This window comes from Prenolepis imparis, unplaced genomic scaffold, assembly GCF_030444845.1.
Source record: "Prenolepis imparis isolate NDT839.2.m4 unplaced genomic scaffold, iyPreImpa1.0 SCAF_7, whole genome shotgun sequence".
NCBI lineage: Eukaryota > Metazoa > Arthropoda > Insecta > Hymenoptera > Formicidae > Prenolepis > Prenolepis imparis.
Window position 1 is genome coordinate 2,695,715 of NW_028141165.1, and position 14,839 is coordinate 2,710,553.

The 14,839-nt window shown below is 38.4% G+C and overlaps 1 protein-coding gene across 20 annotated transcripts in view; it reads left to right on the forward strand.

Moving 5' to 3' along the window:
• Heph (polypyrimidine tract-binding protein 1 heph) overlaps positions 1–14,839 on the forward strand; it is a 381,098-nt gene that overhangs the window by 250,714 nt on the left and 115,545 nt on the right. For all 20 annotated transcript variants that reach the window (XM_083042016.1, XM_083042017.1, XM_083042018.1 and 17 more), the window contains one exon: positions 13,281–13,385. In XM_083042016.1, coding sequence (XP_082898142.1) covers positions 13,281–13,385 — 105 coding nt within the window. The remainder of the gene's footprint in view (positions 1–13,280; positions 13,386–14,839) is intronic.

The following is a 14,839-nucleotide window of genomic DNA, read 5'->3' on the forward strand; positions in this document are numbered from 1 at the left end:
GCCCGAAAACTTTTGATAACACTTGCAAATTGCTTTCGAAAATAGAATAACAATCCAATTTCGCCGCTCGCGGCGGTCGACTGAGGCTGCTGCCGGTTCTCGGCGAGCTCCACCAAGGGGATGAATTCGTGCGTGGGAGGAGGGGATATGAATTCGCGTATACGCTCTCGTATGACGGTTGAATTCGACAGACGGTCCTCGAAGACCTCGAAATTGAAACGACGTTAACGTTTTAACTACCGGAGGTAGGTTTTTTAACGCTCGGCCAGTTTTAAATGATGTACCCTGCTGAAGGGTTGTTTGAATAAGAGTGAACGTAGATAGAATAATCCATTGGAGTGAATTGGGGGCTCGAACTGAATCGGATTGAAATATATGCGACGAATTGACTCTTTAACATTAATGCCGAAACAATATTCTTTTTAAGTACTTATTTTTAGGAAGTTAAGTACTGTATTGAAAATTTTACTGCACATTCAAAATTCTTATAGTTTAACTAATTAATTATTCGAAGGAATTTTAATGTGAAATATTAATATATATATAATTTCGTAAAATAATAGAGCAATAATTCTCTCCCCCGCTTAGGTTAACATCACTAATTTTCGTATGTCTGTCGAGTTTTATCAGTTTGTCGATAGTGAGACCTGTGAAAGAAATTTGTTCGAAAAGCATCGAGTTAGGAATGACATTATGGAACGAGGTGACTTTTAGACAAGAGAGTTGAATGGCTAAGAAAAGACGAAAATCGGCTTCGTGAAACGAGCTGGCGACGGCAATCTTCACCGTTTTCCGGACAATCGGGCGACGTTCTTTCCGCTTCCGGAATTCATCTGTCATTTCTGCCCTGATATAATTGCCGTTATATATATTTCGAGGAAAATGTTCCGCAAAACTGTAATTTTTTTCGATCAACCTCATTTTTATTATTACATTAAAAAATTTCGTGATTAATTAGATAATTTATCCCTTTCGCTTAATTTTCGTTAATAAATCAATTTCGCGATTTTTCAATCTTGCGACAAATGTTTCTTTCCATCAAATGTACATAATCATTTTTTGTTCTTCTTTTTATGAATCTTTTAGTTTTCTTTTGCAATCCATTAAATTTTTATTTTTATGAAAAGCGTGATATTATATGTTCGATTTCTTGAAGCGATTTGGAATTTAAGAGGACTTGAGAGATCGCGTACTGTTTTAGGGTTAAACGAACAACAGTTTTCCTCGAAGAAAACGAGCTTCTTTCTCGCGCGTGTTCTTTCTGGGCTGTGTTTGGATAAGGTCCGTCGAAGGCGGGACTATAAAACCAACTTTTACGATCAAGCCGGCGATGTTGGACGGCGGTAGCATTACTTTACACAAGTTTCTGCTCGCAAAATCCGCTATACCATGACACGCATGATCAATTTTTCAGCAGCGCTTCGTCATTCATTTCAACACTCCTCCCTCTCTTCAATTCTTTCGCTTTGAAAGTATTGTCTACTTGAAAATATTCTTTTTCTTCTAAAAGAAGTTTGAAAGTGCAAAAATACAAAAGTGCGAGGATAAAAATATACACAGGAAATGTTTGCAATCCAATGCAAGGATCATGTAACGAAGGTTAAGTACACTAAGGTGGAAAATAGAGCGTTATCGCGAGATCAATCGAGCGTTTCTATCTCTTTTCGCAATTAGAGACCTTTCGTTAATCGATGATATAATTATCCCTTCGTTTCACCCTTTCGTTATATCGTTTGAATCATGCTCTTTTCCGAGATTAGTCTACCTTCATCTTCAGATTTTCTCCATCTTATTTGCCAATGATTTCTAATCAATAATCCTTTTCTTATTGAGTAAAATTGAATATGAGAAAATAATATAGCGCAAAATATAATTTTTTATAATTTATATATGTTATTTTGTCCTAAGTATAGAATAGCTGATAAAAATTCCGAGGGAATAACTGTTATTAGATGAAGCGATTCTGAAATAAAAATATTACGAGTTCAAGAGAGATTGTTATTAAAAGATAAATGGATTCTTGAAAGTTAAAATATAAAAATAAAAAAATATATATTTAATTAAATTAATTGCAAGTTTTACGTAGAGATGATTATTTTAGTTAAATAAATCTGGCAGATCTTCTTAAATAAGATTTATCTACTGCAGAGAGTTCGCGAACGTTGAAATCGGCTTGTCGAGGAAGATTCGTATTTTCAGCGTGAAAGAGTGAAATATCGGTACCGATAGCGACGCGCTTTTGTAGCAAGATCGAGATATCCCGCGCATAAATGGCGAAGCATATCTCAAAGGATCGGCGAGAGTAGCAATACTTTAAATTTCATCTGCGCCACGTCCGACCTTAATCGCATTCGGCCGACTAAATTTCCCATTCAGCTTTTCCTCGCGGGACCGTTTCCCACGGACTTCTTCGCAACGGAATTATAAAGACGATCGCGAAAAATTCAAATTGTATCGCGTCCATGACTTCAGAACGGCATAATAGAATCATAACCGGCGCAATATTCAATCTTTTGACGTCTTAAGCACTGGCGTAGTCGTTTCAACACATTCGAATGAAATGTACATTTAAGAATTTATTGCTCTTCTGTAGGTTAGTTTAGTAGGTACTCTATTTCTTTAATCGCGTGTTTAATTAAAGATGATTAAAAAAAAAGCTTTTTGTTTAAAAAAGAAAGTAGCTCTCAACATTTCTATGTTCAACAATGTTCGAAGCTACGGTCGCGCGGAGCTTACTTGATGGAATTGTCACATGTTTATCCTTTTCTAAAAAAGATATGTAAAGTCGATACTCGCATATGTCGAAGTTTATTATTGTCGCTTTTCCGCGATGCTCATTGGCTATCAAGGCATTCACGTTGTGCGTTATATTCGTAGCATCGAGAGGCTATCATCGCGAGGGTTAGCAGTTTGACAGTTTGTTCAAAATGAAATTAAATAAAATAATATAATATTAGTTTTAAATAATATGTTAATACTTTAAACTCGATTAATATTTTTGACAGTTATCAGCTGATTTCTGTCAAAAAATATTAATTACGGATAAAGTATAGTAACATATTATTTACAACATATTACTATTTTAATAGTTTTAACATATTATTATTTTAAAATTTAATTAGCAAATTAACGCTTTATTAATATTTTTTGATAGAAATCAGCTGATTAAAGCGTTAATTTGCTAATTAAATTTTAAAATAATAATATGTTAAAAATATTAAAATAGTAATATGTTGTAAATAATGTTATGATATGCCTTATCCGCAATTAATATTTTTTGACAGAAATCAGTTGATAACTGTCAAAAATATTAAGCGAGTTTAAAGTATTATAACATATTATTTAAAACATATTATTTTATTTTGAACAAACTGTTAAACTACTAACCCTCGCGATGACAGCCTCTCGATGCTACGAATGTAACGCACAATGAGAATCGAAACAGTTTATCAGCAAAGGTGCAACAATACTTGCGAGAATCGACTTAACGTATCTTTTTTAGAAAGGGATGTTATAATATTTTAAATTCGATTAATATTTTTGACAATTATCAGAGCTGATTTTTGTCAAAATAATATTAATCGCAGATAAGACATTATAACATGTTATTTAAAACATGTTACTATGTTAATATTTTCAACATATTATATATATATCCCCATTATCGCTATAGAAATATTATAAAAAAAACAATTTCTCACTCACCGATACGCGTAATAGAGTTGTAGTACACAGCACATTGATCTGAAAACAAAAGATTTAAATTAGGTATATGTATACATATGTGTGTGTCGAATATCTCAAACAATGCAGTTTAGAAAAAATGTTTTATTTTGCATACCTCATAGTTGCCCCGATGTCGCCCGATGCCTCCCCGGGCCTCCTCCTCCTCTCTTGGCCCTTCGAAGCATTCACGACACTCGCGAAAATACGAATAATTACGATCGCCCGATACTTTACACGGCACTCCCGACACGTGAAATTTTATACGGCACTCCCGACACGACGCATGAATCGCACTGTGTATCACAATGCTACCTGTAACAAATAAAATACATACATATATTAGAATAATCTTATTATTTCGCATTATAACATACATAATATAAATATGTAAGCTAGAATTAACGATAGATATATCCACGGATCGCAACACATTCGCGCGCGCGAAAACAGATTAAGTTGGGTTATGTTGGCAAGAGATTTTACATCCAATTTTTCGCGAAATATGCGTTTCGAACAATTACGACTATATATTAACGTTGAAATTATGATATGCGATTGATAAATATTACAATACAAAGGTTAGAAATGGTTTCTAACGATTATGCTTACTAATTAATCACAGCGGGACGCAGCTCCAACTGCCTGATACTCGCGGCGTTTCGGTAATGGCCGATGGCCGCGGCTACAAACATCGGCAACTTCACTCTAATAACGCGCGCGCGATACTATACATATATATGACTTAATATTAATAATTACTTAAAATTCGAAGGAGATTGTTTCGAAAAGATATAGCTTTAAAAGATATAAAAAGAAAAAATATTAATCGAGAATATGATATTATAACATATTATTTACAACATATTAAATTTTACTATTAAAATTTTTTATTATATTATTATTTTAAAATTTAATTAGCAAATTAATGCTTTAATCAGTTGATTTCTGTGAAAAAATATTAATCAAGTTTAAACAAACTTTATATAAAAATATCATTTTTTTTTATATAAAATCAAGGAATGGCGCGCGTGTAGCACGCGCTTGTGTTGTTCTAGTATTATTTAAAATTTAAACGATCATCGTATTTATGTATTATATAATATGATGATTATTTTTCTCATTATTTCCGATACTACACGTTTACTTTCAGACAATATAAATTCTCAATAAAATTGTAATTTAAATCGTAATCGTAGTTAATTGTTATCGTAACTAATCTAAAATCATAACTCATATAACTTTGCAGGATTATAATTCCAAACAATTGTTAAACGGATAAATATTCAGCGAGGATTTTTTCTAAGATATAAGTTATTTACTGTGCTTTAAAATTTAGTAATATTACGTATATATGTATAATCATTGCGTTCAAATATGATTATATAAAGAATAAGACAATAGCAATCATTTTTTCGAATAGATTAAATTTTTTTCAAAGTACATAAAATATGTGTTTTAAAGAAATCCACAAAACATAGTTTCTTTATACTAAATGTTTGCCGTTTTATTTATATTATCAACTGAATAGAGATCGAGTTTAATCTTGTAAATAAAGACAGAATTAACGAATGATCGGAGTTATAGCGACAATCATAATAGACAGATCGAGGGGCTGTATAATATAAATAATACTTTTCTGTATCGAGTTTAGTATCGAATCGAATGTTGTCAGTGTCGGACGCGTTTCTTTGTTATACTGTGTTTACAAAATACTTATGTGGCTTGAGTTTAACCGAAATTTTAATGTTGACGATATTTAAGAAAATAATAAAAATAATCAAACCCAAGTACAAGAGGAGAAAATTCAAGATGAAGGTACTTATACAAGTGTTTTCTAAATATGCCGATGTAGTTTGAAAGATAAAATGCAAATTCGAGTTTCCAAAAAAAATTAATCATTCACCTCTGGCTCTCAATTCGTTCAGCATATTCGAAAGATGAGCAGGAGAGAAAGGATTACTACGTGTTATCCAAGAAAGTTTTTCTCCAGAAGTTTTATACAAGATTCGACGGACCGTCTTCGCGGTTTATTTGACATGCATTCGCTTTCGAAAGTCACACTATCCTCGGCCGATAGTTCTTCAGTTTTATAAGAAATCCTCTATAGCTTCTCGTTCGGCTCTTTAGACGCTTTTTCGACGCTCTTCTTGCTCAATCGGCGACTCATACTTTTGAAACTCGCAGAATGCAGTGCTCCTCGTGAAGTGCACCTCGTACTTTTCTCTTTGATTTGAAGTCACACTTCCGGCGGAACGGATATTATTTTTACGCCACTACGCTCTCTCATTGTTTCTTGACGTTCGTCGTAGTCATTCGCTTAAGCTTTTTAGCCCGCATGAAGAACTCTTAAGTACCTCTTGAAAAACCGTTGGTAAGTCTACTTTCTTCCGCGATTATGGCTTATTAAGTCTTCGTGCCTTTATTAGGCGAGTTTCCTCTTTTGTTCCCCAAAGATTTCGAGATAATTGTCCATAAAGGTGACTTCGCATCTTCTCGCGACGTTCTCTATTAACGTGGTATATAACTGCTGCTCTATTTCTTCCTTTTGAGACAATCGTGCGCTCGATTAAAAAAAATATACTGTATATATATTATATTCCCCGAAAGTAATTCTATTTTATCATTTACATGTCTCTTATAAAAAATGGCAATGATAAAAGCTCGATTATATCTATAAATTTAGTCTGATAAAGAGCACTCTTTATTTACGCTCTCTAAGAGAAAAGTTAATATCAACCATGTCACCGTCGTTATTGTCGTGTTGTTATTTGAATCTCGTATATTATGTCTCTCATATTTCTTACGCCAAGGGCGTCGAAATTTTTACAAAATTTTACGCATACTACACACACACGCGGCGGAAATTCGCAGAACATAAATTACAATACGCAGGATTTACATGGTGAACTTTTTACGGTAACCTTCGTGTTCTTATCTCACCCTATATATATATATATATATATATATATATATATATATATATATATATATATTTTCCGTCGCGTGTAGCTGGAAGGCAAGGATGATGATATTCGTGATCGCGCGTGGTTGCCGCTGTACTTTCTCCTGTAAGCTTTCTGCGTATTTTTTAAGAACGCGTTATTCTGAAATTCATGAAGCCAAATGACGCAATCGGGATAAAAAAAGTGAAGCGTGAAAGAAAGGTAGGGCTCTCCCTTCCCTGCGAAAAATTTTCGTTAGAAGTGCGCGAGATCGAAAGCTGTTTTTCGAGATTATACTTTGAAATCAAAGATTGAAAAATTGTATAATCGTGTTCTATGATAAATGTATGTTCGAGGAAGAATGCGAATATCGACGGATTGTACGAAGTATATTTTCGAATCTTATGCCTTTGAAAACTGAAAGTCCGCAAATAATAAACAATATCTCAAACGCGCGCGAACAGATTTATTGTTCGTGGAACCGCGGTTACATTGAGCTGAATTATTTATTATAGCTCTCGAAAACTTTCTCTCTTTCTCAGTTTTCTCTTTTTTCAACTCAAAAGTTGCTCTCGAAACTTAATTTACTCCGCGGAATGGCAGTCGGCGAATTTTCTGCGTACGTTTCCCTCATGTTTGGTTTTCGGGAAAGTCGCACTTGTACGCGCGCATACATGTACACACACACACACACACACACAAGATTCTTCGCGAAGATGCTCGCGCGTATTTCCTAGGCAGCGGGCATTATTTTGAAATTCATGAGGTCGAATGGCGTAACCGCGTAAGGGCGAAGTTTGGGGCGGGATGACGAAGTGGCCCGGTTGAAGTAACTTTTGTCGGTATGTACGAAACGACGAAGAAGAGAAAAAAAAAGGAGACACCGCACACGCAAGCTACGTCTCGTCTGCGAGAAGCACGCTCGCTATTTTGCATTTGCGGATAGTGCATATTTCGTCGATATTTGAATATTCACTCTCTCGTTCCCGGAATTAAATATAATTGAAAAAAATTGTTTTTCTTCTTTTTTTTTCCTTATATATATCGGCGACGAATGGCTGCGAAACGTGGCTCACGCCTCTTGTCGAATTTTTTTTCCCCCCCCAGAGATTGCTCGCCTACGGGCTTTATTCATACAAAAGATCTACCTGCGTAGTATAGCGATTTATTCTTTATAAGGAATAAATTATTCTTTCGACGTTTAATAGAAAGGAGACCGTTGAAAAAGCATCCGCGAGATGTTATTTTATTCATCTTTGCTGTATGTCCGTCAATTTTCCAAGACGGGATACCTCGGGCCTTTGTTATATTGTACTTTGAGAGCAGCTTCTTTGCGGGGGCGATTCATATCGGGCTGAGAACAACGCAAAACAAGGCGAACTACTCGTAAATTATCAGCGCATAATACTCCTTTGGACTTGGCGAGAACCTCGCGTTATTCTAGTCTAGGATCGTTTCGTAATTCATGATATATCCATCAAAATTAATGATCACCAATTAGCGCGTGGTGCTTTGTTGTTGAGAAAAAGAAGAAAAATATGCCTTTTCGCACAAGTTTACCGCGTTTCTCGCGCCAACACGATTTATCAATTCAGATCGATGAGAACGCACCAGGCAAGGTTTCTCCCGACCGCAAGATGCAAATTAAATCTTCTGGCTGTACGCGCTAATTAAAGCGAAATCCTCGCGTCGACTTCATTAGCGGACCGCGTGCGAAAGGGAACACTATAATGATGATAGTGTTGGCGAATGTCCTATTGATAACCGCGATCGGCGCCATATTATGCCAAACTTTTCAATACGGCCACTCTTATTCACGAGCATTAGATTAACCGTTCCGTTCGTTGAACCGAGCGAATTTTTATTCGCTAGAGCCCGCATAATACGATGTGTCCTAGAATCACCGACGTCCCTTTCATCCGAGCTTTCTGCGATCGATTAAATTTTATTCCGGTTTTTTTTCTCAATGTAGAATTTTCTGTATTATAAGGTATAAAGGATTAAAATTCGAAGGTTCGGAAACTGAGTATAAAGGATGAAAAAATCGCATTATGTAATTAATTCCTGATGAATGTTTAATTAAGAGAGATTTGTGTGTATATATAAAAATATGTACATATTTTTCCCAGAAATTTTTCATTTTGCTTATTTAAACCGTATATATAAATTGGACGATTATCCCGACCGATAATCCGGTTTCCCGTTTGCCGCCTAACTCGACGAGTTCGCGAAATTCCAACGCGATTCACGAAAAAGAAGACGCGATCCACTTTCGCGGCTCTTTGTGTGTTTCGAATATCGGATCCTCCGTTCCATCCTCTCCGTTCACGGTTGAATGATGTCGAAGCACGACAATCGCAGTAGAAGCGCGTTCCACCCTAACGAGCGGCTTTAATTTCTGCCCTCTTTCCACGTCATTTGTCGTAGAGGAGAGTTTCGACGAGAAACACGACTCGACGCAAAACTTCCTCTCCCGTCGAATTATCCGGCTTGTAGACAAGTCATGGTACAAGCCGTATATAGACTTACCTTATTAATGATATATTTTTGATATCATTAATTCTGTATATTATTAATTAATTTCCATCGCTTATTGCATTCGAGCAAATTGCCGATACAAGGAGAAACTTTTCGTCGAGCTGAGGAATTACGAAGGATTGAGAAACTTATATTAGATTTTAGCAATTGAATAATATTACACTTTTTTTTACAATTTATCGACAATATTAATTGCTCGAGTATTATGCTGTCCCTCGGTTAATTGTGTCGCCTCGTCTTCTACAAGTTATTTTAATAACCGAGCATTTCTTCGCGACGAGACGAGTTTCCGACCGAGGCGTCAATGAAACGAATTGACGTTTATCCCTCATAGGCACCCTTTATTGACAGTATTCGGCCTTTATTGCATGACGATGACCCGCAGTCGCAGGTGCGCGATGCCGATCAATCGTCGATAAATTTGCGTCAGGCGTTATTAATAACGACTACTCCTCTCGCGTGGCTGTCAATTTCGCGGGAGAGACAAAACTTGGTTCATCACACCGCGGGAATATGGGCACATGCAGAAGCGAGGATTGGACGATAGCAGGGTAATAAACTGGAATAGGACTCGTACACATATAATCCCTATGTCCCATAAAACGAAACGATCTCCTCCTCACGAGCCTCTGAAATCTTCGTAATCTCTCGAGTAAAGTTTCGGCCGGTTCGGGACGAGAGAGAACGCGTATCCAGAAGCCATCCATCTCGAAAAGCAATAATGGTCTTCCGCGCGTCCTCGTTTCCTTGGCAGCCTATCACCGCGAACTATCTTCGGCCAATATTATTTTAGTGGCGTTACATCGCGTGTTTCGCATCCCTCCGACGCTCGCCACCATCGTCGTCGTCGTCGTCGTCGTCGTCGTCGTCGTTGTCGTCGTCGTTGTTGTCGTCGTCGTTGTCGTGCGAGAAAATTGACCTACCTATCCAAGGATAGGCAATCGCCGGTTCGTAAACGACGAGTGACCATGCTAGGAGATAACGGGATCGCGTCTAAAATTGCTTCCGGTAGCGACTTTAAAGTCCAGATTTCGATCGCGAATTGCGCCGTAAATTCTATCGCTAATGTCTATCCTTTTTATCGCATCGAGAAGAAAGATGCGTCGATCGCTGTTTTATATTCAATTATAATCGCATCTTTTTTCAATTCAGTCAATAAATATATATACATTTAAATAACATAAAATTAAACTACCAAGGAAAACGAATATTTTTTTTCTCGCTTTCATCTTTCGATTATGATTTAAGACACCTACGAGACGTTTGACGTTTATTCGTCCGATAACCGGTGATCCAGACGCGAACTCGATCGAGCGTGTCGCCGAGTTTTCTTCCTCGACGGCATCCGCGACCGAGAAAGCTTCATCGGGTTCCGCAGCCGGCGCGTGAGATTGGTTTGTCATTCGAGCGAAGCTCCGTCGTTCTATAGCATACTCTACTCTCATGGACGATCTTGAGACAATTCCGTGCGGATCGTCGGGCACGTAAAACGCTCGCGCGGATCGCACGGAAGATTGGTCTTTCGGCGGAAGTGGGAAGGACGAAAGAAGAGAAAACGAAAAGAAAAACAGGTAGCGAGAGACAAGGCTCTCGCTTCCTGGATTTAAGATCTCGACGGGTTCTCGAGAATCGAGAGAAAACAACTCCGCGATCCGCGAAGAACAGGCGGGAGAGGTTTCTCCAAGGGTGGAGAATCGAAAGATGAAAACGGGGACTAGAGCGAGGATAAGAGAGAGAAAGGGAGACCAGGGAGAGAGAGTGTTCGTGAATCCTAAGAGTTACGGGGCTTCGAGGGGCGAAAGGAAGGGGAGGAGAGCGGCCGGGCTATAATCCATACATTCGCGGGAAATAAATAATACACGAGCACCAGGACCGGGCGGTCGGCTCCGCCGTACATTGGTCAGAGGATGAACTTCTATCCCCCATATTCGAGGAAAATATACGAGATCCGAGTCCCTTTCCCTGACTCGCCTCACGGAGTTTTCTCTTTCTCCCTCTCTCTTTCTCTCTCTTTCTCTCTCTTTATCTCTGTGTGATCACAGAGAGAGACTTATGTTTTGTACCTGTTTTCAGAGCTCCTTCTTATTGCTCTTTGAACGATATTCCATCTAATAGCGCACACTCGATACACCGAGAACGTTTGCGATGTACTTTCGACGGATAAACTGCGTACGAAATGTGCGTCATCGCAGAAAAAGCGTTCCTCTAATTGCACTTTCGCTAGATCTTATTTTCTACTTCTTTTTATTTTTCAAGTTAGAAATAAACATTTGCGACTTTTTCTCCATGTGTCGTACACGTGCGCGAGTGGATGTACATAATGTACATTTTTAAACGTTATACATATATATTGCATCTCCATTTTGCACGATACTGCTCCGCATGAAAAGCATCGTTAAACTGAAGAAGCAATATTTTCGTTGAATTTACAGAACAGTAATAAGTGATACATGCCTCTTCGTAAAACGGAGATTGAGGACTTTACTACTTTCATGCAGCTCGGGAGAAAAATATTCAAACATAGATAAAAAAAAAGAAAATAAAATATCGATGCTTCGCGTAAATGATTGTGGATGTAAATGATTTAGATTGATCGCACAGCATCTTCTCAGTCAAAGGATAATGAAGTCCTCGGAGCTTTCTTGTTCTACGATCCGAGGAGAGTGACCGCGGTCGCGAATCCTTCATGCAGCGCTTCCTTCCGCTTCGTCCGGTCGTCTTTTCCGTCTTTGATCTCGCATTCCGTTTCGAGAGTCCCCAGCGATGGGTGGTTTTCCTTACGAATTATGAGTTATCTTCCGCGCGCGCGCGTTTGGCCATGCGAACGCGTCCCAGTGAAGGCCTCCCCTGTCAAAGCTCACCTGCAGATTTAACGGGAGCGCGTCTCCGACCACGACTGCATAATGTAACCCATAATTCGCGAATAAATGCAGCGACGCTGTAGCCGGTCCGAAATAAATATTTCGTTGCGCCCTTTCGCGATGCACGCGACGTTTCTGTTTGAACGGCGAACGTCGACGACGAGAAAACCACGACTGTATAATCAACGAAGAAATCGTAATCGCGAATTCGTATATAACCGTAAATAAGCGAAGCGCATATTTTACATCTTTGAAATAAATGATGGTGTAAAATATTGATATGGTAAATAATAATGCGATATTTACTAAAAATAAATAGATAATGATACGTGTGTGCAAAAAATATTACTAAAGTGTAATTAAACTTATAGTTAATTGCGAAACATCATAAATGTCATAGTGCCCGCTTTTCACTTATTTTTGCCTCTGTAAATCTTTCTTTACAGTAATTTTTTAATTCTGTTAAGTTTGTGTAGAAGATCGATTAACGATCTTAAGAGATAAGTCCAAGGAGGATGTTCTTTGCAGATGCTGCTTCGCAAAGGAGCATAGGGATTAATTATTAGTATCTCGCGAGAGTTTTCTCCTCGCTTGACTGACCGCAACGTTCTTCCGTTTCCGAGAAGACCCCGTTAAGCATTTAGATTCAGACTCGTGTTTAAAAGCGTCTCACACTGCTGTAGTATACGCTTCCTGATCCTGATTTCTTTTGACGCCAAGTTCGAGATTTATCAACGTTCGTAAGGATGCAACGTCAAATAAAAGGATTTGCAATGCTTCTTTCCGCTCCTTAAGTAATCGAGAGATACTCGACGCGATAATTTATTTCAATTTCGCTCAAAAGCTTCGGGGATAAAATCGGAACCGTCGGTGCGATTAGTATTTTGCGAAACGAAACGAAACTTGATGTGATTTTATAAATGTTTTACAGTTTTTTTTTCTCTCTCTCTCTCTCTCTCTCTCTCTCTCCCTTTTTCTCTCGTATTGCGATAACATATTACTATCCGCGCTTCGATATCTTATGATACGTCGAAGATCGTTTACGTAATGTAGATTTATGCGGACAGCGGTGTTTGCAGTGTAATTCTAAATTACACCATTGCATATACAGACGCGAAATATACGTCGTGCAAAGTAGAATTTATCGAGAACTCGAACTCAAACTGATCTGAAGGAGCTATTTATATCACGCCAATGTATTTTATTGTTACAGAGGGGTAGCGACGAGCTTCTGTCGCAAAGCGGGGCAGTCAGCAATGGTGCTTCAATGAGTCCGCAACCTCATCACGCGGCCGACAACAACAATGACGCCAAGAAGGTAAGTGGTTTTATTAATTATATATGGAGAGTTAGTCTCTGCGCGTTAATAAAAAGTTGGTTGATTTCACGACGATATTTAGAGATTCTGACTTGTATAGTTGAAAGAGGATCTATTATTTATTTATCATCATATTTAGTTATAGATATACAGACGTACATACTTATAATAACATTTCTCGAAATGCTCTCGCAATATAGTCGCACAAATTCGTATTTTATATATCGCGTCTCTCTCCTCGAAAGAAAAATCCCTCTTTTCGATTTTGGCGACGGCAATAATACACGTGGTACGACGGAATAAAATACAAGGAACGTCGATAACTTTCTTCTCGGTCCGTCCATTTCACCGCGATGGTGGAGAGCGGTCGTGCGGAGCTTTTAGGGAGAGCTTTTCTCTCTCCCCCGAGCTGCCTCACGGCGAACCGACCGCAACCAGAACGCGCAACGAACCATAAATCATCGCATACCAAAGAGAAATTCGTATGCAGTGACCCCGATTGAAATGCGTCCATTGAAATCTGATCGGTCGCTTTCGCGTTCCTTCCGGCTTTCCCATCGCGACGAACGTATGGCTGTCCATCAAAGAGACCGGGGAAACCGTTTTTCCTTTTTTATTTATTTTTTTTTTCGAACGAAGTCGACTAACGCTAAATCGCTGTTTGTTAGAGAAGATTTTTGACGAAACGACCCGGACAAAAACTGTCGGGTGGACGAACTCGGGAAACTTAATTTTTCACGGCGGCCGATTATTATCCTTCGCGCATAACGACGCGCGTCAACGAGAGATATGACAAATATTAATTAGTCTCGCGTATATGTATATGTGTGTCGCGAGATAATCGACTACCGATAGACGAAGAGAAATTATCGACGTGTATCTCTCTACGGGAAAAATTAATTTTCGGTACAACTCTTGCGCATCAAAAAGTAGAGAGAAAATAGCCCCCCCTCCCCCCGATATAGCCTGACGATTATTAATCGATCTACTTACGGGATCGCGCGAAAGTATAGATTATTTTGTGAATGCCATTAAGAGCACACTGTATTTATGTCCCGCTGAAATTAATAGTCGGTTCAGGGGTGTGAACTGTATATTTTGTCGAATATAAAGAGTCGATAAATCTCTCGTATCGATATTTTCTTCGATATTTATATTTCATTTTAATTCCTGGAGCGTGAAGATTAAAAAATTCGTGCGATCTATCAGGAATTAAAAGAGCAACATTTTCGCAAGGGAGAGGAAAAATGGAACGTAAAATACGGCCTTTTAGCGAGGTAACGTACCTTAATTAATATTTTGCGCGGCGCCGCCGTGGCGACAGCCGTTTTACGGGCTGTAAGCTTCCGCCGCGGGGAAGAGAACGGTGAGAGCGACACTTTTCTCGCGCACCTGCTCTCGTCACGTATGCTCGACGTCGTCACACGTCGTTTCGACGACGACACGAAAAAATG